This window comes from Plecotus auritus, assembly GCF_963455305.1.
Source record: "Plecotus auritus genome assembly, chromosome: 8".
Lineage (NCBI taxonomy): Eukaryota > Metazoa > Chordata > Mammalia > Chiroptera > Vespertilionidae > Plecotus > Plecotus auritus.
This window is the reverse complement of record NC_137782.1, coordinates 55,427,888-55,453,571: the sequence shown is the minus strand read 5'-3', so window position 1 is coordinate 55,453,571 and position 25,684 is coordinate 55,427,888. Positions and strand designations below refer to the sequence as shown.

The following is a 25,684-nucleotide window of genomic DNA, read 5'->3' as shown; positions in this document are numbered from 1 at the left end:
GGGTGCATCTCTGTGATGCTGGGGGCACTGTCTACCTCCATGAGCCATCTTCAGTCCTAGCATCCTGGAGCCGGCAGCGAGGCTGAGATGACATGCACCTGTGCTCCAGGAACTGGCGGCTCTTCCTGAGTTAAACATCTGTGCCTCCCTGTTTAGTTAATAAAGGCTGAGTTCCCTGAGTAGTTCTCTACCTTAGAATTTGCCTTCTTTCCTAGTTCAGCACAGGTCGGTGTCAGTTCCACTGTGGTTCAAAGTCCCTCTGCTTGGCCAGCGATATTTCTTTCTGTCATAGGGCCTGGGTGGGATTAGCCAAGGAATGGACTTCAGGGTTATAGGAGAGTGATGACTTTGGAAGTCTGTTCCCGCACTTGGGGATTTTGGCGCCATTCTGTCTGTATGCCTGTTTTTTAAGGCAATTGACTTTATAAATTGGGGGTGGAGGGAGCTAATTTATAAACAATGAAATGTAATTAGGCGATTAAGAATGCATCTTTGAGTTTTTGTTTTGTGAATTTAGTGCTAGGTTGACTTTTGAAGCGTGAGGGAGTGGATAGGTGAGCAGGAGTCGGTATCCACCAGAGTCAGGTCAGAACAAACCAGCCGACCAGCTGCCTCGGAATTTCCCCCTTACCCTGTTTCCTTTAAAATGGAGTTCCTAACAGGATCTTATTATTATAGGGTCCTTGTAACGTTACTCCCACTAGACAATAGTGTTTTAAGTAGGCAAGAACTGGCTTGCCTTAACTCTCTTCCTTCCCTTCACCCCCATCAAAATAAACAGAAAGTGGTTCTAACAGGTAAGTTACAGGTAGGCTTGTAGGTTGCCCTTCCTATGACCCCAGTAAACATGGGCAATGTCAAACAGCCAGAGTGAACCCACCAGGCAAGGCAAAGCCCCTGGCCTCTAGCAGACATGAAGTTGTACCCTCCTTCCACCCTCTCAGGAGTGATTGGCTAAGTGGGGGCAGAAGTGCTGGATGAATGAGCTTATTGTACTGGACCTGGAAAAAGAGGAAAAGGTGGAGCCCTAGTGGTTCTCAAAGTGAGGTGTCCAGATGAACAAATTGTTACAAATGCAGATTAGCGGCTCCTACATCAGATCTGAATGGGAAACTCTGGGGTTGGGGTTTAGTAATCTGTGTTTTAACCTTGCTCAATAGTAGAAAATTTAGAGGAAAAAAATAACCACAAAGAAGGAAATAAACATAATTCATAAACTTATCTAGAAAGAACAGCTATTAACTTTAGCTATGTTTTCTCAATTACTTTCATATATTATAGTCACATTTTTTAGATCCTGCTTATTTCTGAATGTTAAACCATGACAAGAGGCCCAGTGCATGAAAATTCATGCACTGGAGGGGGGGTGTCCCTCAGTCCGGCCTGCCCCCTTTCACAGTCCAGGAGCCCTCAGGGGCGGAGGGTGACCCGGCGATCAGGGGAAGGCGACGCCCCCATCACACCTCTGCCGCTGCCACTGCCAGCAGCACAAGCCTGGGCCAGCCCTGGTTACCTGAGCCTCGGGCGGCCCTGATCCGAGGCTTGCCTGCACCTCAAGCTGGCCCTGGGCAGCTGGGCAGCTGGGCAGCCGCCATCCAAGGCTTGTCTGTGCCTCGGGAGTCAACTGGGCAGCCGCCATCTGAGGCTTTCCTGTGCTTCAGGCTGGCCCTGGGCAGTTGGGCAGCCGACATCTGAGGCTTGCCTGTGCCTCAGGCCAGCCCTAGGCGGCTGGGGGATTCTGGAGGCAGGCACGCGGGGGTGGGCCCAGCCATGCTGCGCGCCTGCCGCCCCAGTGGGGCTGAGTGGACTGGGCACCACCATCTTGTGGCTGTGGGTGCCACCATCTTTGAGGGCGTGACAGTCAATTAGCATATACCCTCTTATTGGCTGTGGGCACTGCCATCTTTGTGATGGTGTGATGGTCAATTTGCATATTCCTTCTTTATTATATAGGATTATTTTTCCCACTTAAAATATTTTTTGAAAACATGATTTTAATGTTTTATGATATTCTAGCCCATGATTATACTATGATTTATTTAACCACTTCTCTATTGGTCTAGAGCAGGGGTGGGGAATGTCTGGCCAGCAAGCCGTATCATTTGGTCTGGCCCTGCCAAGACAACCACAGGTGTGACTCAAAATTAATAAATCTAGGAACTTTTTCCATAGCAACATAATTTTTAAGTTGATAATTTTGTATGGCCCATAAATGATTTTATAAATATACAAATGGCCCTTGGCAGAAAAAAGGTTACCCACCCCTGGCCTAGATTTGTTGATCAAAGGCAACAGCACTATGAATGTTTTTTATACATCCTGCTATCTGACTTTCCAGAAAAACATATAATAATTTCAAGTAGTTGAGTATTAAAATGTCTGCCTCTCTTTAGAAAGTGATAACTTTTTTGTGTCTTTAATAATGTTAGATGAAAACTTCAGTTTCAATATGATTGCATATATACATGTGTTTTATTTCTTCTCTCATACTATCTAGGTAGTTTTTTTCCTTATTTTGTGTTATTTCTTTATCAGTAATTTATGTAACACTGGCTATCATAGTAAAAGTGGAAAAGAATGAGAAAACCTACAAAACAGGTTTTTCAATGAAATTTTCTGGGTTAGCGAAGTCTCAGTGTGTCAAATACATCAAGTAGTCAAAATAAATTTGATCTCTGGTGCTATGTAACATTTTACATTACCCGTGAGGTAATGAGTAAAGACACAGTCCTTGTACAGGCTGTCCCTATTGAGCAACTGCATTTACAAGAAGGAGTTATTGCTTCTTTCAGATTATGGTTGTTTCCTTAAAAGGAAAAAAAATGGTTGAAAAATGAAGCCCTATATTGTTGTTCTTGTGATATCCAAGTATCTTGGAAGGACATCTTTAGAGCTTATGGTCAAGGCAGTGTCCTTCCAACTTGGCTGCACTCTGAACTTAATCCACCTTGAATGCTTTGCCCAGCGGAAGCAACTATGCCTTTCTCCCCCTTCTCTCCTCCTCACTGTCCTGCCTTCTTCAAAATATGTGGATCTCAGCAAAGACTATTTAGTCTGATAACAATGAGTGAATAATCATTGCAAAAGGACTAGCCTTGACACATTCTGGTTTGTCATGGAACACTTCAGTGAGTCAGATGGAGAGGGTCAAGTATCACCCCATTAACAATGCATCAAGACCGACTGTCTTTGTTCGGTGTGTCCCAGGAGAGTGAGCAGTGAGCAGATCCAGAAAACGTTGCTTAATGGTGATGATGGAGGTGGAGTGAGATCCCTCTCGGAATTCTTTAAACCTAGTTGAACATGGTGACAGGAGAAGATCTGACGTTGGGTGGTGGGCACACGGTGTAATATATAGAGCTTGTAACATAGAAACTGACACCTAAAACCTGTATGTTCATGTTGACCAATGTCACCCCAATAAATTTAATAAAAAATAAAATAAACCTAGTTGGGAATCAGTGCAAGCCTGTAGTCCTTCAGTCTCTATTAGATAACCAGAGAGTCTCAGAGAGGGGAAGCAGAATTCTCAGCTCTGGGCTCTGTGTTGAGAATAATTACAATTCTCTTTTTGCAAAATCAGGATGGACTCTTGACCAAGGTCTTTTGGTGACTTCTCATAAGAAAGCAGGTACTTGTGGCATTTTTGTTGAGCATCTGGGCATCTGTTAAACTTTTTAAGATTTCATTCCAGGTAATAGGATTTGTCTTCTAGCCATTGACTTCATGCAGGTTCTGGAATGGCTCATGTGTCCAAGATAAGGTGATGTCACCATTCTATTTTTTTCCCTTCAGAAGTAATCTTTTGTGTACAGATGAGGTTTCTTGTTTGTGAGTGGGCAGCTTGAATCTCCCAGGTATTTTTTCCTCTGGACTTTATATACTTAGTGAAAACTACGCAGGAACCTAAGATCCTTCAGGACTTGGTTTGTGGTTTCTCACTCCCAACCTAGACATCGAGATTTGGAGGCCAATTCTAACTTTGAGACTTAGGGTTTAAATAACACTAAATCATTAAAATTCTCTGATGCCAGAGCATTAGTGTTAGGCCCTTGCAGACTTACATACAAACACATCACCACAGACATGGAACAAGAGATCCCAGAGCCCATTATGTGAAGGCCTTATTAATCTAGAGAGCTCTGTAAAAGGACTTCAGTTATAAAAGTGAGGCTGTAAGCAATGCCTTGGAATCCACAGTCTGCTAGAATGATAAGGGCTGCTTTGTCTGTGGTGCACCCTGCTCTTCTATGGGTGATGTTGCCTGTGTAGTAAGAGATCGAAGCACCAGTACCATTTCATAGCTTGAGACTGCATATAGTTATCCAGACCCAAGAGCTGGAGGTTGGTGTGGGCTCCAACCTCTCCTCCTAACCTACTCACCATGCTTATTTGCCGACCCATTTCTTTTGAGTACACCTTTGGGTGTGCTCTCAATTATTTTTTCTTGATCCTCACTGCCTCTGTTGAAATCTTTCTCACGCTTTGGTGCAAAAGTCTTCCACTGGTCTCCCTGCCCACTGCTTCATCTCCTAGTAACCAGGCTGATTATGAATTTTCCTATTTCAACAACCGCATTATGGTGATGATGGTAGTGGCAACTGTGGCTAACATTTATTGAGTACTCACTACAGTTCAGACAGTATTATAATTTTAATCTTCCTATTAGCCTCCTTATAAAGGATGTACTGCTAATATCTCCATTATGTAGATGGTGAAAGTTAGGCCCACGGGGACTTTATAAGTTTTCCAGAGGCATACAGCTATACGCAGGGGGAGCCAGGTTGAGCCCAGGGACAATGGCCTGCTCTTTAATTGCATACAAGCTCCTTGTGGTTTGAGCTGGGGCTCCCTCTCCAGCTACCTTTTCTCCCCAAGTCCTGCAGCCTGCTACTGGGCCTTTGCCTATACTCTTCCCTCTGGAAAACTCTCACCCTGCTCTTGGCCCTCCCGTCTTGGCTTCAGAAACTCCTCTGGCAGGGGTGGGGGGCCAGATGGCCCAGTGCATACGAATCACCTAGAACTCTTGGTAAATGAAGATTTCCAGGTCTCAACCCAAAGATTGTGATCTAGCAGGCCTGGGGTAGAATCAGGTACCTGATGACAGGTGACTCAGGCATGCACAAGGTCAGGAGCCGCAGCAGTGTTGTGTTCCAGGGTACATTCTTGGCTCACTGCTACAATCATTGCTATACTTCTGTGTTCCCAATTCACATGGTGGCAGGGATTGTTTTTTATTTTCCATGCTTGTCCCCTTGTCTGGAATATGGTAGGCACTCAGTAAATTGACTATTGTTTGAATCCAATATCAGTTTGTTGTTTTCTTTTAAAAGCTGAAAAGAAAGAAGGCGATGTCCAAATAGGTTACTATGCAGAGAAAAACAAAAGGTTTGCAAAATAGAATTTCTCTTCTAATCCACAAAGCATTGAGCTTCTTAGAGAGTAATGTTACTGATAGCACTGAATTGTATTGGATACCAGCCACGAGGACAGTGCAGCTAGTTGCCAAGAGTGAATTCAGGTGAACTTCGTTGTAAATAAAATGACCAGTTTGAGGATCTCCACCCAGATCCCCAGGGGGCTTCCACACAGAATGAGTAATGAGAAAGCAGGGAAAACTTAGTATGCTGGGATTGGCGGCACCCAGTCTGCACTACGAGGTAATCGGTGTCAGATCAAATCAGCAATCACAGCAGAAGTGAGTGGTCAGAAGGAGTAACAGAGACGCTCAAATGTCTTACAAGAGAAGAAAGACTAGAACCCCAGTTACCATGGGTGTCATCAATAGGGCACATGTACTCTGTATTTAGTGCTGAGCTGGGTGCTAAATTAATACATTATTTTCTCTGATCCTTACAATAACTCTCTGAGTTAGGAGTTGTCATTCCCATTTCATTCAAAGCATTCTGAAGTTAAGAGTGATAAAGTGACTGTCTGAAGGTCACTCCGAGGTTGATGAAGCTGAGAGTTGAGACTCCAGTGGAAATGGTCAGGGTCTTCTTCCTGCCTGCTTCCCATGCCTGCCTGTTTTGTTTTGTTTGTTATAAAAGTATTATGTATTAATGATTAACAACAACAATCTTACAACAGTGCAAAAGGGAGTCACATGAAAATCAGAGCTCTCTATGCTTATGTCCTGTATCTTCTATCTTCTATACTAATATAAGAGTAATATGCTAATTAGACCAGGAGAACTTCTGGACATCGTTCTGGACAAAGCCGGGGGCTTGGCAGGTCTGCAGACCGCCCCCAAACGGCCCTTAGCCCCTCGCCAGGCCAGCCATGCCCCCCAGTGGGTACCCTCACCCCGATGGGGCATGGCCAGTCTGCAAATGGCCATCAACCCCTTGCCCAGGCCCATCCCGCCCCCAGTGGGGACCCTCACCCTGATGGGGGTGTGACCAGCCTTCAAATGGCCCTCAGCCCCTTGCTCAGGCTGGCCCCACCCCCAGTAGAGACCCCCCTCACCCCGATGGGGGACATGGTTGGCCTGTAAGCTGCCCCAGGCTGGCCCTGCCCCCCAAGGGGACCCCACCCTGATCCGGGATCCCCTTCAGGGCAGACCAGCCGGCCCCCACCCATGCACCAGGCTTCTATCTTCTATACTAATAAAAGGGTAATATGCTATTTAGACCGAGAGACCTTCCAGACGTCTTCTGGACAAAGCCATGGTGGTGGGGCCGAGGCAGAGGCGGTTAGGGGAGATTAGGCTGGCAGGGGAGGGCAGTTGGGGGTGAGCAGGCTGGTGGGGGGCAGTTGGGGGTGAGCAGGCTGGTGGGGGGGCATTTGGGGGCAATCAGGCCGGCAGGCAGAGTGGTTAGGGGCAATCAAGCAGGCAGGCAGGTAAGCGGTTAGGAGCCAGCAGTCCCGGATTGCAAGGGGGATGTCTGACTGCCCGTTTAGGCCTGATTGAGGGGTCCCAGATTAGAGAGGGTGCAAGCCAGGCTGAGGGACACCCCCTGCCCCTGTGCACAAATTTCGTGCACCGGGCCACTAGTCTATAATAATAGTAGTTGCTGATGAGCTTCTGGGTGTCTCCTGAAACATTCTGAAGCTTTAGGAGGGGGAAGTCATCGCCAACATAGCTAACAGTTGACCTCAGGACGTGGCTGACCTTTTGCAGCCAAGGTAGGGAATATGTTGAGGATCTGTGAGGTCTTCAGGGGGCAGCGGGTTCTTCCAGAACTCGGGTCTTTAGCAGAGGGCTCATGTGAACTGGTGTGGAAAGTCTCTGGGAACTGAATTCTCCCTTTACCACCCCTGCAGAGTATCGTGTTCAGAAACAAAGGCCATCAGGGCTTAAAACAGCATGCACGCATTTGAGAAGACGCTGGTGGCAAGGTTCACTGACCCTTAGACTGCCCCAGACACAAAAACACATCCTTTTGGTTTTGCTTGTTGCTTAGGTGATACGGTTTTCATACCTAATAGGGAAGTTGATGAGAAGCTGATAACATGTGTAGGGAAATATCAGCCCAGTGATAGTCAAGAGTAGTCTGTCACACTCAAAACTGTGGCTCTATGTCCTGATGGAGAAAACCTCTTGGTAGAGGGTATGGTCTTACTCCTTCTTGCTCCTATATCTCTAGGAAGTTCCTTGTTTACCCAGAATGGAGTGGGCTCTAGTTCTTATGAATGATGAGAAACAAGTTTGAATTGTTTTGAGATTCAGTATATTCTTTATTTACTTTATTTTTTTATTTTTATTGATTTCAGAGAGGAAGGGAAAGGGAGAGAGAGAAACATCAATGATGAGAGAGAATCATTAATTGTCTGCCTCCTGCACGCCCCCTACTGGGGTTTGAGCTCGCAACCTGGGCATGTGCCCTTGACCAGAATCAAACCTGGACTCTTCATTCTGCAGGCCGACACTCTATCCACTGAGTCAAACTAGCTAGGGCAAGATTCAGTATATTCTAACTAAAAGGGGCCATCCAGTTCTATTTGTTTTAAAACTTTTTTTATTAAGTTCTAAAACTCTGTACAAAAAAACTTTCTAAAATGGAAGCCAAAAATATGAAACAGATTATGGTGGAATGGTCGCCCGTAGTTATCCTGAGATACTTATGTAGAACTGAGGCTCTGTAGTTCGAAAACCATGATTTAGTCCAACCCCCTTATTTGGAGATATGGAAATGAAGGTTCACTGCGCTAAAGTGACATGTCCAAGGTTACATAGCTAGTTATTTGGAGTGTTGACAAGATGGTAAGTAAGATCTCAAGGTGTGGCCTTCCCCAAAGGTAGACACTTAACTCAGGCATCTGGTTCCTCCTCCTACCACAGATAAGATAAAAAATATATCATCACAGCAGTCTCATCCAAAATGTCTTCCAACATGGCAGAATTCTAGAAGTTCCTGCCTCTAGACATTCCTTCCAGCCAGCCAGCCCTCTTGGTAGTCAGAGGTAGTGTGTGAGGCAAGGCTGTGTACATGCACTCGGGGAGCCGGATTCTGAAACAAGCATGCTGTATCCATCCCTTCCCATCTCCCCTACTTACTGATTAACCTGCTTGATGTCTGTCTCATTTTCTCATCTGAAAATTCTGCCAACTTCATAATCTTTCAGTGAAGATCAAATAAGATACGCAAGTAGTACCTCACGTATGCCAGTCGAGGACTGGATCCTTCATGGTGACTGGGTGCTGGGCTTGTGGTCATGGTGGTGCTGGTGGCAGTTGTGCTGATAGTTGCGGTAGAACTGATTCCTATTCAGGCTACTTTGACATCTTCCTGCACATGTTCTAATTCCTGATGTCCTGACCACATCTCACCTTTGTGCTCCAGCTCTCACCTTGCTGAAACGGGAAGGTGCAGTCATTTTCACTCAGCTGGGCTAAGTAGGGCTATGCATTGATGTCCATTTATGACCTTTGTTGATTTCACCCTTTTTTTGCGCCCCCCCCCCCTTCCCCAGCTCCCTAGCACTTGTGTTTACTCCTAGCAAAGTCAATACTCGGTAAATATTTGTCCATGTGAATGGTACTGTTGTACCATCACCTGAGACCAGTCTGGGCAGCTCCCACCAGCACCACCCTTGAACTTGCGTCTTCCTGCCCTTTAACCAGCTCATCCTGTGCTCTGTGTTCTCGCCCCTTGAACTTGTATCCCGCTCCCACACCTTGGTCTTTGGTTCTCTCTTCCAAGAGTTTCTTGGTTGATCTTTCATGTAGACACTCCAGTCCATACTTGTACCTGGATGAACACGTGAGGACATGCCCAGGCATGCCGTCCTTGTTACAGCTGAGGCCCACTGTCCCAGACTCTGAGAGCACTCTCAACCCCCAACTGCATGTGGCACTTGCTGTAAACTGTTCAGGGGACACAAAATGAGGTCAATAAATGATTAGTAGAAGAATGTGGATGTTCTATTAAAAGGAATGCTTAGCTCTTATTGCAGTTATATAATAGGCAGCAATCATGATAGCCGAGGGACATGAAAACACATTCAGCAGAGTTTGTAGAGTTCTCTGTCATGTGGGCTTGTGTGTGTTGTGTGTGTGTGCGCGTGTGCACTTGCCTGTGAATGTACCTCCAAGGCATTCTGGGAACTTGTTCTTGAGAAAGAGATATCAGGCCTGGTTTCCACACACCCCCCCCTTTTTTTATAGCAATAGCTTGGTGGCTGGAGTATTTTTTTTTTTTTTTAAATATATTTTATTGATTTTTTACAGAGAGGAAGAGAGAGGGATAGAAAGTTAGAAACATCGATGAGAGAGACATCGATCAGCTGCCTCCTGCACACCCCCTACTGGGGATGTGCCCGCAACCCAGGTACATGCCCTTGACCGGAATCGAACCTGGGACCCTTCAGTCCGCAGGCCGACGCTCTATCCACTGAGCCAAACCGGTCAGGGCTGGAGTATTTTTTAAAAAAGAGTATTTACTTGGTGGCTGGAGTATTTTTTAAAAAAGAGTATTTTTTTTATCTATAGAGTATTAGTTTCTATAGATAAAAAAAAAAAATACTCTTTTTTAAAAACCTTCTAGGACACTGGTTCTCAGTGTGGTTCCTGGATCCAAGAGCATTGGAATCACTGGGAATTTGTCAGAAATACAAATTCTAGGGTCCCACCCCAAATCTACTAGATCTTTAGGGGTCTTTGGGGTTGAGGCTCAGCAGTCTGTATTTTAAGTACCCCCTCTCCCAGGCAGTTCTGATATGCCCAAGTCTAAGAACCACATAGCCACTGACTCCTAAATCATCACCCCCAACAAGACTGACTAGGAAAGTGCTCTTGGGGGTCTTTAAACCTGGATTAGATCTATCTCCCGATTCATCTTTATTCTAAGGCTGAAGGTGTCCACAAAAGAAAAAGTAAGATGCCTCTATTAAAGAAGTGACGTTCTTGAATCAAGCCTTCCTCTAAACGAGAACCTTTAGAATATAACTGAGCAAATTCTGTTGCTGATTTTTTTTTAAAGGAGATGTGTTGTAGCTTACATTAAGACGTATTTTATGGATAATAAATATCACAATCAAGGCTATGTATATTTTTTCCCCACTAACTTTTGATTTTTGTTTTTGGGATATTGAGCATAGTTCCGTTACTTCCAAACTTTACATTTTATTACACCTTTCACTTTCCTTAAAGAATTTCATGGCATATTTGTTAAAGTTTTAAATAAAAATCTATATAGTCTTAAGCATTTAACAATATTCGGTAATCTTTGGAAATTTCCTAGAAGTTGCAAAATAAGTGTTTATAGTCATGGTATAGCCGCTAAAGGATAATTCTCAAATAGGGTAGAAATAATTTATCAGTGGTAGATAATTAGATGAGTGAACATGGGAGCCCTTTCTATGATTTTCAGGGTGTGAAATGAGACCCTGGATCACAAGTTCTTATGAAGTGATAGTTTGACTAGATTTGAGCTATTCCAGGTTACCAAAACTAGAAAATGTGAGTGGATTTATCACACCCTTAGTAGATAGATAGTTCACATTAAGCAATCCTTTCAGTACACTTCTCATTAAAAGTTTTCAATTTCCCAAGGAATTAATAAAAACTCTGGGATTTGTAGTCAGGAAACCTGAAATTTAATCTAGACTCTACTGAAATCTGTAAAATTTAGGCAAATCTCCCTGACTTTCTGGGCCTCAGTTCTTTGTTTTTGAGTTTTTGTTTCTGTTTTAATTGTAAGATGATAGTTGTTGGTTTAGATCAGGGTGGGGAACCTTTTTTCTGCCAGGAGCCATTTGGATATTTATAATTCGTGGGCCATACAAAATTATCAACTTAAAAATTAGCCTGCTATATTTGGTCAGACATTTAATTAACTCAGCCCTAATGCCTTGGCAGGGCCAAACAAAATGATTTCAAGGGCTTATACAGCCCGAGGGCCAGACATCAGGTCCCCATCTCTGGTTTAGATGAACAATTTCTTTTACCTTCACTAAAAGAAAAATAATTTTTACATAAATAGTGGAAATCAGAATATAGTAGTAAATAAGACATGAACTAAATTTTCTAGCTAGATTTTGCTAATCTGAACACATTTCGTATGCTTTTTAATATTTTTTTCTTGAAATCTTTTCAGAATCTATTTAGGAAAAAAATGATGGCAGTTTAAATATTTTGAGTTAATAGGGAAGATTATCTTTAAAGTTAGAATCTGAGTTTTGTGATATTTTTGCTTCTAAATAGACATCGACTCTCATTGATAGAAACTTCTCTGTATATTTAGTTAGGAGGTATGTTGAAAATGTTATTGCTTAATTTGTGGAAACATAAGCTGGGTTATTAACTGATATTTTCATTTAGGTTTTGGCTAATTTAAATTTTTTAAAAATTTTTAAATGGAAAGTATAATCTGATTAAGCCTGAATATTTTCTTACAGTGATCCATACGTGAAACTTTCATTGTATGTAGCAGATGAGAATAGAGAACTTGCTTTGGTGCAGACAAAAACAATTAAAAAGGTAGGTGTCCATCCTAATTAAATTTCATTTAAGCCATAATTTAATCAAATTAGATTATGTATTTTGGTTCTGTAGAAGTTTATATTTTAAGATTAAGATGGAAATATTTTTATTTTAAGCATTTCCCAGTATTAAATCTATAAATTCAGTGTTAATCCGAGATATGTTTCTGGCTTTTAGTTAAATGACTGTACAAAACAGTATTCTTGAGGTAAGTATTATTACAAGTAGCAATTTTTTCCCAGGAAAAGAATATAGCAAAACAAGGATTTGTTCTCGTTGGCCTATTATTTTTCATAAAGAAATTTAAAATAATTTAAAACACATTTAATGAAATAGAATTGCATGGGGAATTGGTAGGCACAAAGGGGGGATGGTTTATCTTGAAACAAGTATTTCCAAAGAAGCAAAATACTTGTTTAGCTACATGAAAACAAATAAAAAACATTAATAATAAAACAATGTTTATATGCGTATGTTTTACTTTCCTAAATTTCACATATATGATTTCATTAAAGATGTTTTCCTAATTGTATTTTAATTCATCTATCTCCATGGAGTATAATGTAAAATATTTGCTCCATATTTCGGACATTTGTTGAAGATGCTTTTTAAAATCCAAAGTGCTGTTATTCTTCATGCTTCAGTGTTATTTACACATTACTATTATTTTTTCCTTACTACCTCTGGGTAGTTAGATAACAATATGATAAGCATTTCCTGGAGAGTTTGATAGCTTTTTAACAAAATGGTAACTCTCCTGCTATTGTGCAGACGCCTGGGCTCCATGACCAGGTCATTTTGCGTAAGGAGCTGCAGCTGTAGTGTGCCCTCCACCTGGCATTCGGCCTGGCATTAAAAATGTTTTGATTAGTGGGGAGGATGCCTGCGAAGGACAAGGACGGAGGCCATTGTTTGCTGTGCTAGGCGCTGTCACTGGTTTGGTTATCAGCGTAGAGGGAGGCCTGCCTTGCAGGGAAGGCAAGCCGAAGGCGGAGGGAGCAGAGAACCAGAGCCACCGCGGCGGTGATTTGCGATATTGAAATGTGTTTTCTTCCGAAGGGAGGCCCTCCTCCTCCCTCCGCTCCACTGTAGAGGTGCAGCTGCATGGCTGGGGCTGCTCTGCCTGCTCGGCAGCCAGCCTCCTGGTTAGTATTACTGCGCTGTGTTCGCTGGGGTTTAAGAACTGCTTTCATCCTTCCTCTCCGCCTGGCCCGGTGCCGGGTCTTTCATGCTGTTTTGTGGTCTCACGTTGTTGTTTTCTTCCCTTACCTGTCCTTTGCTTCCTCCCCTCTACATTTCTATGAAGCTGGTCCCCAGGGCTGCAGCAGCTCATGGCACGCCTGGGCCTGCCCTGTGCCTCTCCCTGGCTGCCTGGCACCCTTCTCCTCTCCCTCCTCCTCTCTCCCATCACCATCCTGTCTCCCATAACCATCCCTGCTCCATTCTTAGCTAAAAGTATGAAACCCACTATTTAGAGGGCTGGATTTATTCTTGAGCTGTGGGTGGGGAAAGTGCTGATTTTTAAAAATGCCAGTTCAATGTTATACAAATTATTTTTTATTTTTTATGGTGCATTGTTGTTGTTATTGTTATTATTATTATTTGCTTCTTCCTGCTCTAGTATGTTAAAGGAAATAGAGTATCTGTAGCCATGAGTGAGGTTGTGATTTCTCAGTCTCAAGTTTTTTACATATAATTTTAAGACATATATTTATTTAAGAGTGTTATGCATGTCCAAAATGCACAAGCATGTATATGTATATTTGTATATATTCTTTCATAGTATCTATTTTATCTTAGTTTCAAAGGATGTTTGGCTCATCTATTGTCTGTGCTTAGGACAAAATATCCTTTCCATGTTCTGTGTGGTATATATTTAAATAGATTGATACGGAGATGGATTGAGAGAAAGATTGAAGGATAGGGAGAGGAATATTTTTAAACCTGTTATTTTGGGGGAAAATGATTTACTTTAGGTTTATAACTAGCAGTTATTTTTTCTTGTTATATGATCTGATCACCAATATTGTTCCTAAAGAATGTTCTTCAGATTTGAGTATTTATATAAGTAGTGAGCACTTTCACCTTCCTACCACCTGCTTCACTTCTCTCCAAAACGGATTTGTAGCACGCAGGTTGAGGGATGTGAACCAAGTTTATCTCCTTCTGGATAGGATAACTATATCAATTTTAATTTCTTAAAAGTTATATTTCTGTCTTCATGATGATGGCTTTTTACAGGTCCCCAGTGTTATTCCTTATGGTTGATAGCTTGCAATTTATGTTTTTTGTCTATGAATTATCTGTCCCATAAATACTTCCCTTCCCCTTCTAGTTTGGTTTATAGAATAGTCTCAAATAATTGACTAAATGTTTCTTTTTTTGCAATTTTGAGACTCTCTCAGCTCTTTTTTTAAATCAGAAAAATGGTTAAACAAATATTTGGACTGTGTTGTATGAGTAACTGCTAAAGTTTCAAAGATTGTAAAAGGTATTACAAGATACTTTCTCTTCCAGACGCTGAACCCAAAATGGAATGAAGAATTTTATTTTAGAGTAAGTTTTTCATTTTTTTGGTAACACTTGTTATTGATAACTAGATTGATATATTATCCTAATAGATTCATATTGAATGAAAGCTGTTAAATTTTTATTGTGAAATTCCTTTCAATATGAGAAATGGTTGGGTAGCCTCCCAATGTGCCCCAAATTTTCAAAGACTGTGACGAGTGGTAACAAAATCTGACTTGTTTTATTTGGAAATGTTTTAGGGAAATAAAAAGAAAGCTATCCAAATATCATATTTTAGCCTTTCTATTAAAAATTTCTTTTAAAATAAGGTAAAATATCATTAAAACATTAGCTTACTTTCCTCTAGAGATATAGGTTATGAATTATTTTAGAGATAGGATAAAACAATAGAGGCAACATGATTAAAAAGAAGCCTAAATTTTACCAATTATGTTCCAGTCATGAAGGAAAATTTTGTAATTCAAATATTTAGTGTGTAGTATAAAACTACTTCTGGAATTTAAATATCACCGAATTAGGTAAAATTTCCTTAACTTTTTATATTTAACTAGTGGCTTGATGCACAAAATTCGTGCAAGGGTAGGCCTTCCTTCCCTGAGCTGCCGGCTTTGCAGCCCTGGTTCCGCCCCCTGCCTGCGCACCCACCTTTGCCTGGTGCTGCCTGTGTCCACTGACATACCCCCCCTCCCCGTTCCTAGAGCCCCCCTCCCCCCCCTGCCCCGCATAGATCTCCCCACTGCCAGTGGCCTGGGCCTCCCTCTGCGGGGCCCCCTGACCAATTGCATCACACCTGCCTTGGCTGGCTTGGCGCCAGTGGGTGTCATAGCATGGTCGTCCGGAAGGTCATCTGGATAGTCATTCTGCTGTTCAGTCGATTTGCATATTATGCTTTTTATTATTATAGATTATTATAGATACCTAGAAGAGTTATATGTAGAAATGGCTGGATTCTGTGAATTAACAGAGAATACTATTTGTGGTGGTTGCTGATTTTTTTATACTGAAATTTTGAAAATATTAAACTGCTCAGCTATGTAATAGAAAGAAAAGGTGTATTTTTTTCTTTTCAAAATGAATATATTTTCATTGTCTGTATAGCTGTGGTATTAAAAACTATTTTACCTTCAGAATTGTTCCAGATGAGACATTTTGATTAGTGTAGATTCCCAAACAACAATATAATCAGTAGGCACATTGTAATTGGTCCTAATTTCTTCTTTCAATCACAATAGTATTTTATGGGCTCCAAACTTAGATCACTAGATACATGTTTTCTATTATATTCAGAGCTGAAATATGGCACTGATTTTTTAAAAATATATTTTTTTATTGCTTTCAGAGAGGAAGGGAGAGGGAGAGATCTGAGATAGAAACATCAATGATGAGAGAGAATCATTGACCGGCTGCCTCCTGGATGCCCCGGGGCCCACAACCAGGCATGTTCCTTGACTAAGAATTGAATCATGACCTCCTGGTTCATAGGTCGGTGCTCAACCACTGAGCCACACCAGCCGGGCATGGCATTGATATCCTAATACTTGAAGAGATCCTATGTGTAGCCTCGACCCGATAGATGTATTTAAAATTACTTCATGAAGAACTGAAAAGCTAATGGGCGTGCATTGACGTTACTGGCCTTCAGTAAGCTTTCCACTTGTAAAACTCCAAATTACTTAGACCCCTTTCAGTTTAACACCCTGGCCACATTTATGTAAATGTTAGTACTTCCAAAATTTTTTTCGACTGATCTTGGCTATGTATGTAAACTCTATTTTTCTTGGATATTTACAAAAAGGCCTTTGTTTTATTCATCTCACAAATCATATTGCCTGCCTACTGTGTGTTGGCTCCTGCCATGGCCTATGGGTGCCCTGACCAGCAGCTCAGGCCTTCATAGAGCTTAGACACTAAACAATCTGTCCGTCTGCTTGCTCCCTCACTAGGCCTCTGAGGGCAGGCCAGGGGGCCACAAGGACAAGTCGTGCTCTCTGCTCTGTATGTCAGATGTTATTCCATTCCATTCTCCATCACGAAGCAGCCGAGAGACTTCTGATAGTAGACATGTTCCCATCTCGGGCTCTATAAAATGCAGACCCTGGAAAAGCTACTTGAGGACTCACCTCCTCTGCAGGTTCCTTGTTGCTTACATAGTAGAGAAAGTCCTCACTTGAGGGGGCTGTTTCCAGGATTTACATGTGATAGTATAAATGAGAACAACTACCACCATGTCTCACATGTGGCTGGTACTCACGAAATGATACTGGAGTCTGAGTGATGATTCCTGCCATTTGGAGGAGATTTTGGTAGAGAGACAGAAAGAAGCAAAAAGACTTTCAAAGCCTAGTAGCTTTGACATTGACCCCGCGTTTGTTGGAAGGGGAGCACATCTTTTTTCTCTTTGTCTCTCTAACAGTTCAAAGCCTGGGCTCTGGAGACAAGCAGGTCAGACCTGGTGGGGGTTCTGGTTGCCTTGCATATGAGCTGTGGGCCCTTAGGCAAGTTACTACACCCTCATGGTCTCAGCACCTCATTTGTAAGATTGTGGTGACAGTTACACATCATAGGTTTTCTGTCAGTATTAAAGGAGATCATGTGTTTTTGATATTTAATGAGATCGTGCCTGGAAAATAAGCACTAGTGAATGGCTGTTTTTACTATTTTGTCATTTTAATTAATTGCTATTATATTATTACTGGAGGCCCGGTGCACGAAATTCGTGCATGGGGGGGGGGTCCCCTCAGCCCAGCCTGCACCCTCTCCAATCTAGGACCCCTCAGGGGATGTCCAACTGCCAGTTTAGGCCTGATCCTGGGATGGAGCCTAAACCGGCAGTCGGGCATCCTTCTCACAATCCGGGACCGCTGGCTCCTAACTGCTCACCTGCCTGCCTGCCTGCCTGATCACCCCTAACTGCCCCACCCCCCGCCAGTCTGATCACCCCTAACTGCCTTTGCCTGCCGGCCTGATCATCCCCAACTCCCCACCCCCCCACTGGCCTGGTCGCCCCTCACTGCCCCCACCTGCTGGCCTGGTCGCCCCTCACTGCCTGCCCCCCCCCCCCCCGACAGCCTGGTCACCCCCAACTGCCCCCCTCCCCACCGCCTCTGCCAGCCTGGTCACCCCATGCAGCCTGCTGTTCAATCATTTGGTCGTCCCTCACTAACCCTTGTCGCTGGCCTTGTCGCCCCATGCAGCCTTTTGTTTGGTCGTTACTGTAAGGGCGTCCTGGCCAATTTGCATATTACTCTTTTATTAGTATAGATTGTTGTTGTTGTTGTTGTTGTTATGATTAGGCCTAAGAGCTACCCTCAGGCATAGACCTTGTGAAGATGTAGCCTTGGTCTAGAGCAGCAATTTTCAACCAGTGAGCTGCAAGAATTTTTAAAACCTGCAATACCTGACTATTTAGTCAGAAGCACTGACCTCTTTTCCCTTATATTGTCAAATAAAATAATGACAGCAGCCAACACAACAATAGCCATCTGGAGTGAATGAATCAAAATTATAGTACCTTTTTTTTGGTCACATCAGCAAAAAGTGTATTTTTTTGGTATGCCAAAAAATTTTAGTAGTTTATGTGTGCCATGAGATGAAAAAGGTTGGAAATTGCTGGTCCAGAAGCATGAGCGTACCTTTTGTAAAGGAGTTTGCAAAACTCTTTAAAACTATTCAGAATTATCCTTCCTAATGTTAGAAAAGCAACTAAAAGCATTTTCTTTTAATATACCTCAGTATTAGGCACAGAACAATATAGAAATAAATAAGAGGAAACTTGACTTAATAGATATAGGATTTTCAGAAGAAGTCACTTGTTCAGATTACACATTTGATTTGGGTACATTATAAAGCATTCCATTCTTTATCTTTTATTTCATCCTCTCAATTATTTCTGCCCATTCTGAAGTACCATTTATGTCTCCATAGGTAAACCCATCTAATCACAGACTCCTGTTTGAAGTATTTGATGAGAACAGATTGGTAAGTGGGTCTCAGTTTTTATTTTTGCTTCATTTTTTTAAAAAATTTATTTATAAAGCAGCTGCTTTAAAAACTGTGTTTATGTTGTACTTCTGACAGTATATATGCCCCTAACCCATGGCTTTATTTTTGTTCTGTTACAAACTCATGATTCTAACAAATATTTTTGTATGGCTAGGACAGAAATTTTATTTGTATATGTAAATGTTTTTATCATATTTAATATTAGTGAAAGTCACACTGATGATATATCAAACCATATGCTTATTTACACTCTGTTGGGAATACAGAATGATGGGCAAATCTGTAAAGAGGCCATTGCTCATATAAACAAACCTTTCAGGGATTTTAAATATAAGCCAGACTGCAGTACTGTCACCTATCCAATCATGAATCTATTGTGACCCTCCTTGGGGAAACCTAAATCTAATTAACAGTAGAGAGCAAAAAGTGAATCTATATTTAGCAGGTAAAATTAAGCTGTATTTTAAAAGTGGTACTTTCTCAAGGGAAATTAGTAGAAAGTACCTTTAAAGAACTAAAGAGATATGCCTGAGGCATTAGACTGATACAAACTAACATTTTATATAGAGATTGATAGATAGGTAAGATAGAGATATAGTATATATCTATAAATGTGTGTGTGATAAAACTAAGATTCCATTTTAGAAATGGATTTCAGGAGCAAATCTGGCTTGAAGCATTTTGCCAGTTACCTAATTAGAATGTAAACATCAAGTACCCATGAGTCAAGTGTTCCAACTATGAAAATGAACTTTCAGTTATGTGCCAGTGCTTTAAAAAATATTTTTTTATTGATTTCAGAGATGGAGAGGGAGAGAGATATAGAAACATCAATGATGAGAATCACTGATCAGCTGCTTTCTGCATACCCTTTACTGGGGATCGAGCCCGCAACCTGGGCATGTGCCCTGACCGGAAATCGAACCACAACCTCCTGGTTCTTGGGTCGATGCTCAACCATTGAGCCACACAGGCCCAGCTATGTGCCAGCTTAAGTTACTCTCAGAAGAGGTATAAATCTGTGTAGTCAGTTGTCACTCAAATCTACTTTCCCTGAAACTTACGTTTTTTGGGTGTATTTTTTTTGGGGGGGGGGTGTTAAAGTGAATGTTCTTGAAGTGTTCCTGATGCAGAATTCAACTAAATAAATTTTTAAATAGCTCGAGATTAGAATATTTGGTCTGGAGAAGTCTTATAACACAACTGGCTTAATTCCCTGACCTTGACATTGAGAGGTGAGGTCTAGATCCCGGGCATGATTTAGACAGGGCAATCGGGCAGTGCCCTGGTGGACACTGCTGTTCCCCTCATCTCAGGCCAGTGGTGGCAAATAGCCAGGCTCTTTACCCCGATTATAGAATTTGGTTGTGTGTCTAATCTCCTATGCTTGCTATTATTTTCCAAATTAGAGAACCAACATATTCTGACCTACCATCCTGGTATCTTTTCTATTAAAAATGTATTTGGGTTATTGGTGGCTTTGTATGGAACTCAGCCTTTTTTTACCTTGGGTAATAATTAGTTGTACTGCACAACTAAATCAGTTTTGCTGTGTGTCTGAAGTTATTTTCTTTTTAAATTGGAGAGTCTGCTGAGGGTGGAGGTCTTAGCACCCCATCTCTCATCCAGCAACGCTGAGTTAGGCAGTGCTCAGTAAAATGACAGTAGTCCCTGGAGTCACAGATGCAATCACAGACTAATCCTTAGTCTCTCATTTATTGAGTATAATACTTCTTTAAGGTGAAAGCAGGGTCAAATCTGAGGAAAAAATGCCTGTCAAATGTGTTTAATTCATGACTTAATTTTCTTCTATTAAGAGAAATTTACTTTAACAAATTTGTTTCTCATTCCCATTATCTAATACTTGTTGATATGACCTTGCCATGAGGCCCAAATATACTTCCAAACCCAAATGGGCTTTGAATGCATAGCTCTAAGAAATCCTGTGTGAATACAAACTTTATCTGAAAAACTCTTCAATTATATTAATACCTAGTTTTGCCCCAGGCCGTCTGCAGTGTGAATGTCTGGTGTTTTAAAGCTGGTGTTTTTTTCTTTGGCCATTAATCCAGCTAAGAGAACAACATGACTGTGGTGGTACTTGGCAGTTTTTTTATTTTTTATGTTTGTTTGTTTTAGATTTTTATTGGTTTCAGAGAGGAAGAGAGAGATAGAAACATCAATGATGAGCGAGAATCATCGACCGGCTGCCTCCTGCACACCCCCAACTGGGAAATCAAGCCCACAACCATGTCCCCTTGACCGGAATCGAACCTGGGACCCTTCAGTCCACAGGCTGACGCTCTATCCACTGAGCCAAACCGGCTAGGGTGGAACTTGGCAGTTTTAGCATTAAACAAACTAGCTTCCATTTCTCTCATGGAGATCATTTCTAGCGTTTAAAACACACGTCTTTAGAAAACAGCTTTGCATGTATGTAAACACGGGTTTAATCCCCCATACACTCAACTCCAGAGCCATGCTTTGCGGATTTTAAAATAAACTTTTTTTCACTCTTTGCAGCTTGGTATTTCCCCCTCCTTTTTTTTTACTCCTTCCTAAATAAACCTCTTTGTTAAATAACTAGTGTTTCTGGATCACGGAAAATAGTTCATTTAAAACACCCAGAATATATCCAAGTGTACAAATCTGATGACAGCGTTTTTTAATGTGGACCTTTAGTTTTCTTTTTTAGCTCCTTTTTGGCCCTTTGCAGAAAGAGCAAGATTCCATGCTAGTATCCCAACCATGTTAATATTGTTGACTTCTCACTGGAAAAGTTGGCTCTGGACAGCTTTTTTTCTGTATGGTATTTAAGTTAACTTACTACGAAAAGCACATGTTCACCCTTCTTCAATTTTCCTTCCTTTTGTTGGGGGGAGGGTATTGTTTTTTCCCCTTATCCGGCATATGGGAGAAATGTTTTCTCCAGCTGGGTCTCTTCTCTGGTACTTCCCTCTCTGACAGCATATCGTGTGAGAGTTACACACACACACACACACACACACACACACACGCACACACACACACACACACCCTCACTCTCCCTTCTAACTGGAAAGGGTTATAGTAACAGGAGGCGGACCACTAACAGGCGGTGTGAATATTTGTGCCCCTTGCCCTTAGCTATTTTATGACTTGTAGATCATGGTCTAATTATTTAGCATTAAAGGGACACCAATTCTGTGGAGTGTGTAACTGTATTTATAGTACCTTTTATTAGTTTGCATTCCATCCGGGTAGTGTGGTGATATCATAAATAACAGGAGCATAACCTCCGAGGCTTGTGAAAGGGTTTTCCTAGAGCCAAGGCATTTTTGCTTGTCGTCATTTGGTCCTGCGAGGAGGTGGGGAAATACCGTGTGTGCTGGTGTTTTCAGTGCCAGGTCTCGCGTTGGTTAGAGCGCCCAGTGCCTGCTGCGTTCGGAAAGAACTGTCCTGTGAGTGTGATGCGGGTAGATTTATAGCCGCGTGGCTCGGAGTGTGTCTGCTGCCCCAGTCAGCTGTGAGAGCTCCCTGCTGGGGCCACTCCTGTCTGATGGAAAAAAGCAGCAGCTGGGAAGGTGGTGTTTCAGGCTCTTGCTTTTTTAAAAAAGAGAGAGAGCGCGCGAGAGGGGGGAAAACTCCACTAAGTCCACAAGCTGGCATTGGAGGGGGAGACGGCGGTCATGTGGTTCTAGCCATCCTACCCTCTGTCACAGTGTGGATGAGAGCTTTTTGCTCTTACCCAATCATGCCTGGAATGCTGCTTGCCACTTGGGTTATTTCTGCTATCTGTCGCTCTTGGTGCCGCAGTGCTAAAGGTTTGGCAGATGGGACGCTTTTTCTTGGAGTTTGTGTCTTCGGTTTTTGACTTCTGGCAGTGCCGGGCGTGTTGTCGCCGCTCGTCCTCTCCCTCCCAGCCCCCCTGGGCACCATGGCCCATCGGCTTCGGTTTCATTTTGGCTCCAGTCGCAGCAACACAGCCCCTGAATCAGAGATCCTCGACCAGGAGAGAGAAGACGACTTTTTCATGGCATTCCACACCCTGCCGCGGAGGAGCGGCGCTCACCCCTGCGCCCACCACTCAGAGGACGGAGGCCTGCAGGAAGCGGTGGGCGCGCTCAAGCGCAGCACGTCCATGTTCATCCCGCAGCTCCTGAGCCCCATGGAAGCGCGGCCCACGCGCAGCTCGTCCATGCAGATCTCGCTGCAGCGCAAAGCGGCCGATGGGGCCCCGGACACTTGCGGGCCACCCGAGGGTCTAGACTGCGACACAGGGTCTGTGTCTCTGGGCCGCTGTGCGGAGCCCCTCAAGTCCCAGACCCCGGAGAACTCTCCACCCAGAGCCACCAGGGGTTTAGGCCCCCAAGTCAACGGCATGTGTGGCCACCTAGCACGGAGTCCTGTCCCTGCGGATGGCCATGAGGAGGCCAAGCCTCGGGGACCCAAGGGTGGCGGGCTCCGGATCCAGCACCGAGCCTCCAGCGCCGACATGCGCCAGGTGAGGCTGACGCCGCCCTTCGGGGCCGATGGCCTGTGCAGCCCTTCGACTCCGGAGCCCAGGCGCTGGTCCCTGCAGCACGTACCAGATGCTTCTGGAAGTTCTGGGAAGCGGTGCTTTGTCTTCCAGCTGCAGCAGCCGCCACCAGGCACGCCGGGTATGGGTGGGGACTTCAACTTTGGGTTCACGGGCACGAAGGGGGACAGGTTGGTGCGGTACCCCCGTATCCGGCTTGAGAGAAGCACCTCGTACCCCACACAGCCCCGAGCAGAGCACAGCAGCCCCATGGAAGAGCAGGGCCACCTGGAGACGCCGCCTCGGGGCCGCAGGGTGGCTCCCGAAATCCACAGGACGAATTCCGTGGAAAGGACGCCACAGGGTCAGGGCTGCACGTTTAAAATCAGGCAGGATCAAAATGCGGGGCAGCAGCATTTCAGAATTCTTGTGACTCGTGGACCGGAGGAATCTCGTGAGGATCCCAAGGAGAGTACCGCCACCAGCCCTGGCTCCACCTTGGCTGGAGCACCGGTAAGTTAGCTTGTGTTCCCATGTGAGGGACGTAAAGGGCTAATTCAGGCCCCGAAAGCTTATTCCGCAGCGTAATTAAAATAAATTTCATCCTGCTTCCTCCAGGAGTTTCCCAGCTTGGGGCATGTAACTGAAGTTGGGCCACGTTGTGGGAGCTGATTTGTGCTCCAGTGTTTGGTAGAGGTCCATGAAACTTGTTAGTATTTCAGGAAATACCTTTTCTTTAGGTCCTCAACCTCCAACAACTCAGTTTTGAAAATCCAAACACCCACTCCTTATTTTTCCTTATGCATAAAAGCATTTAAAAATTTATTACTTTAGTCTGCCAGGCCCCAACACGTTGATGTTGGAAGTGCATTTAAAAGCTGCCTGCAAATATAGCCTGACAACACTTCTCTTTTACAGTAGTTCTAATACAGGCAAGAGAATATCGCCAAAAACTAAAGTATGTAAAATGTGAGCAATTCTTCCTGATGGCATTTTTGCTGTGGAGGGTTGGCACTTGTTATTAGCATTTATCCTCTTTATTTTAGTCCCATGAATACTGAACAAGTGTAGGACAGTAAGAGATGCATTTTTGAACCAGATGGGCCGTTGGGTCTCAGCTAGGTGAAACTGACTGGGGGCTGATTAATGGTCAGATTGCATGGCCTGCAACTTAACACTGCCCGCTCTAGTGTCTAAGCTGGGATGCTGTACATAGAATAGTAAGTGTTCTGTCTCCAGCTGTGGAAACAGATCCTCTAGAACAGATTTTGGCCTTTATTGTTCCTATGTTCTTGCTTGCTCCTTTTCAGTGACATGGAGTACAGAAAAACAGCTGCTAACCCCACTAGGCACAAATGATGACTCTGCAGCTTTCATAGTTTATAATAGGATGAAAAGTTTAATCGGTGAGCTTTCTTTTACTAGTAAGCATTAGTTTAGCTATTACGTATGTTTTTTTAAGAGAACAAACTCCTTATATTTTGAATTGGAATTTTCCCCTTGAATTTCATCTGATTACTGGTTTGAAGATATGATTATGAAATATCTGGAGGACTTTCTGTGTGGGTTTCCACTGTGAATTGTGACTTCAAAGTGGATGGCTGAGTATTACTGTAGAATGGAATCATCTTCTATTGCTTTATGTTGAGAAATATATTTGGCCATTCAAGTGAACTTTATCACTGCTCTATCATAGATATTCACCACTTTGAAAAGGTTATCAAATGCTAAATACAAATACTATATTTTTCTTAGTATTATGTAATTGTTTCTTTTTATCTCTTCCATATAGTCCTTTTATTATCTCTAACCCCTTTATTAGGAAATGTTAAAGTGCTTTTTCTTGGTCTGGACCAATGCCATTTTTATACAGTGGTTCAGGTGTCAATAGAATTTTGATGTTAGAATAGCATTTAACCTTCACCCATCTTGGCAGAGGGAGGCTTTGTTGGGCAGCACAGTTCCAAACACAGGAAAATTGACAAGCAAAATGCATTTTCTAAAGTTTAGATAACTGTTCAATTATATTACCCAAGTCTTAAAATTATTTTTGCAGTTAGATGTCAAGGAGAAATGGATTTACATAATTAAAGTCTCATTTGTCTTGAAGTTTCTAATGTAATTACAACATAAATAGAATATAGTAAAAATTATGTAGACCTTACATATAAGGCTGTCGCAACTTGCTTGCGAGGACTATTATAGTGGAAAATGAATTTCTCGCATTTGGAAATTTAAGTTCTAGAATCTAGAGTTCTTTTTGGAGATACATTCTGTCCAGCACACAGTAGTTTTCATTTTCAAGGTGTATTTTTGTACACATACATATCTTTGTAAATGGTTGCTACAAAGCTGGTTTTCTTTTAAGCCAAACTTTTTCCTTTTAGAAGCAAAAACCTCCCGTAATGAAGCTGCCTGCTCCATTCAACACTTTGTACGTGTTTCATACGGGCAGGGGTGTGAAGTGGAGGCAGCAGCTGCCACGGCCTTATTTATCTTGAGGGAAACATTCACTGGGGCGTCTACGGTCTGGCTGCCAGCAAGCTTTTTTGATGTTTCAAATATCTGTTGCTTTGGCCAGAAGGGCATTCCATGATTAGTTTACATGAAAAATTAAAACTACACTCTATTGCAGTCTGGTTTTTGAATGATGTCAGAAATCTTGCTTGGGAAAATCACTCAGGACTTCTTTGACGAAAGTACTCGTATTCATAATCTATGCCTTA

The 25,684-nt window shown here is 42.8% G+C and overlaps 1 protein-coding gene across 17 annotated transcripts in view; it reads left to right on the top strand.

Annotated features, from left to right (window-relative positions):
- NEDD4L (NEDD4 like E3 ubiquitin protein ligase) overlaps positions 1-25,684 on the top strand; it is a 321,617-nt gene that overhangs the window by 179,931 nt on the left and 116,002 nt on the right. For 8 of the 17 annotated variants that reach the window (XM_080686861.1, XM_080686863.1, XM_080686865.1 and 5 more), the window contains exons 3-5: positions 11,842-11,923; positions 14,444-14,482; positions 18,383-18,436. In XM_080686861.1, the coding sequence (XP_080542987.1) occupies positions 11,842-11,923; positions 14,444-14,482; positions 18,383-18,436 (175 nt within the window). Of the gene's footprint in view, positions 1-11,841; positions 11,924-12,712; positions 13,072-14,443; positions 14,483-18,382; positions 18,437-21,865; positions 23,472-25,684 lie in introns of those variants that run through there. The other 9 variants (XM_080686853.1, XM_080686852.1, XM_080686857.1 and 6 more) reach the window with 9 other exon arrangements.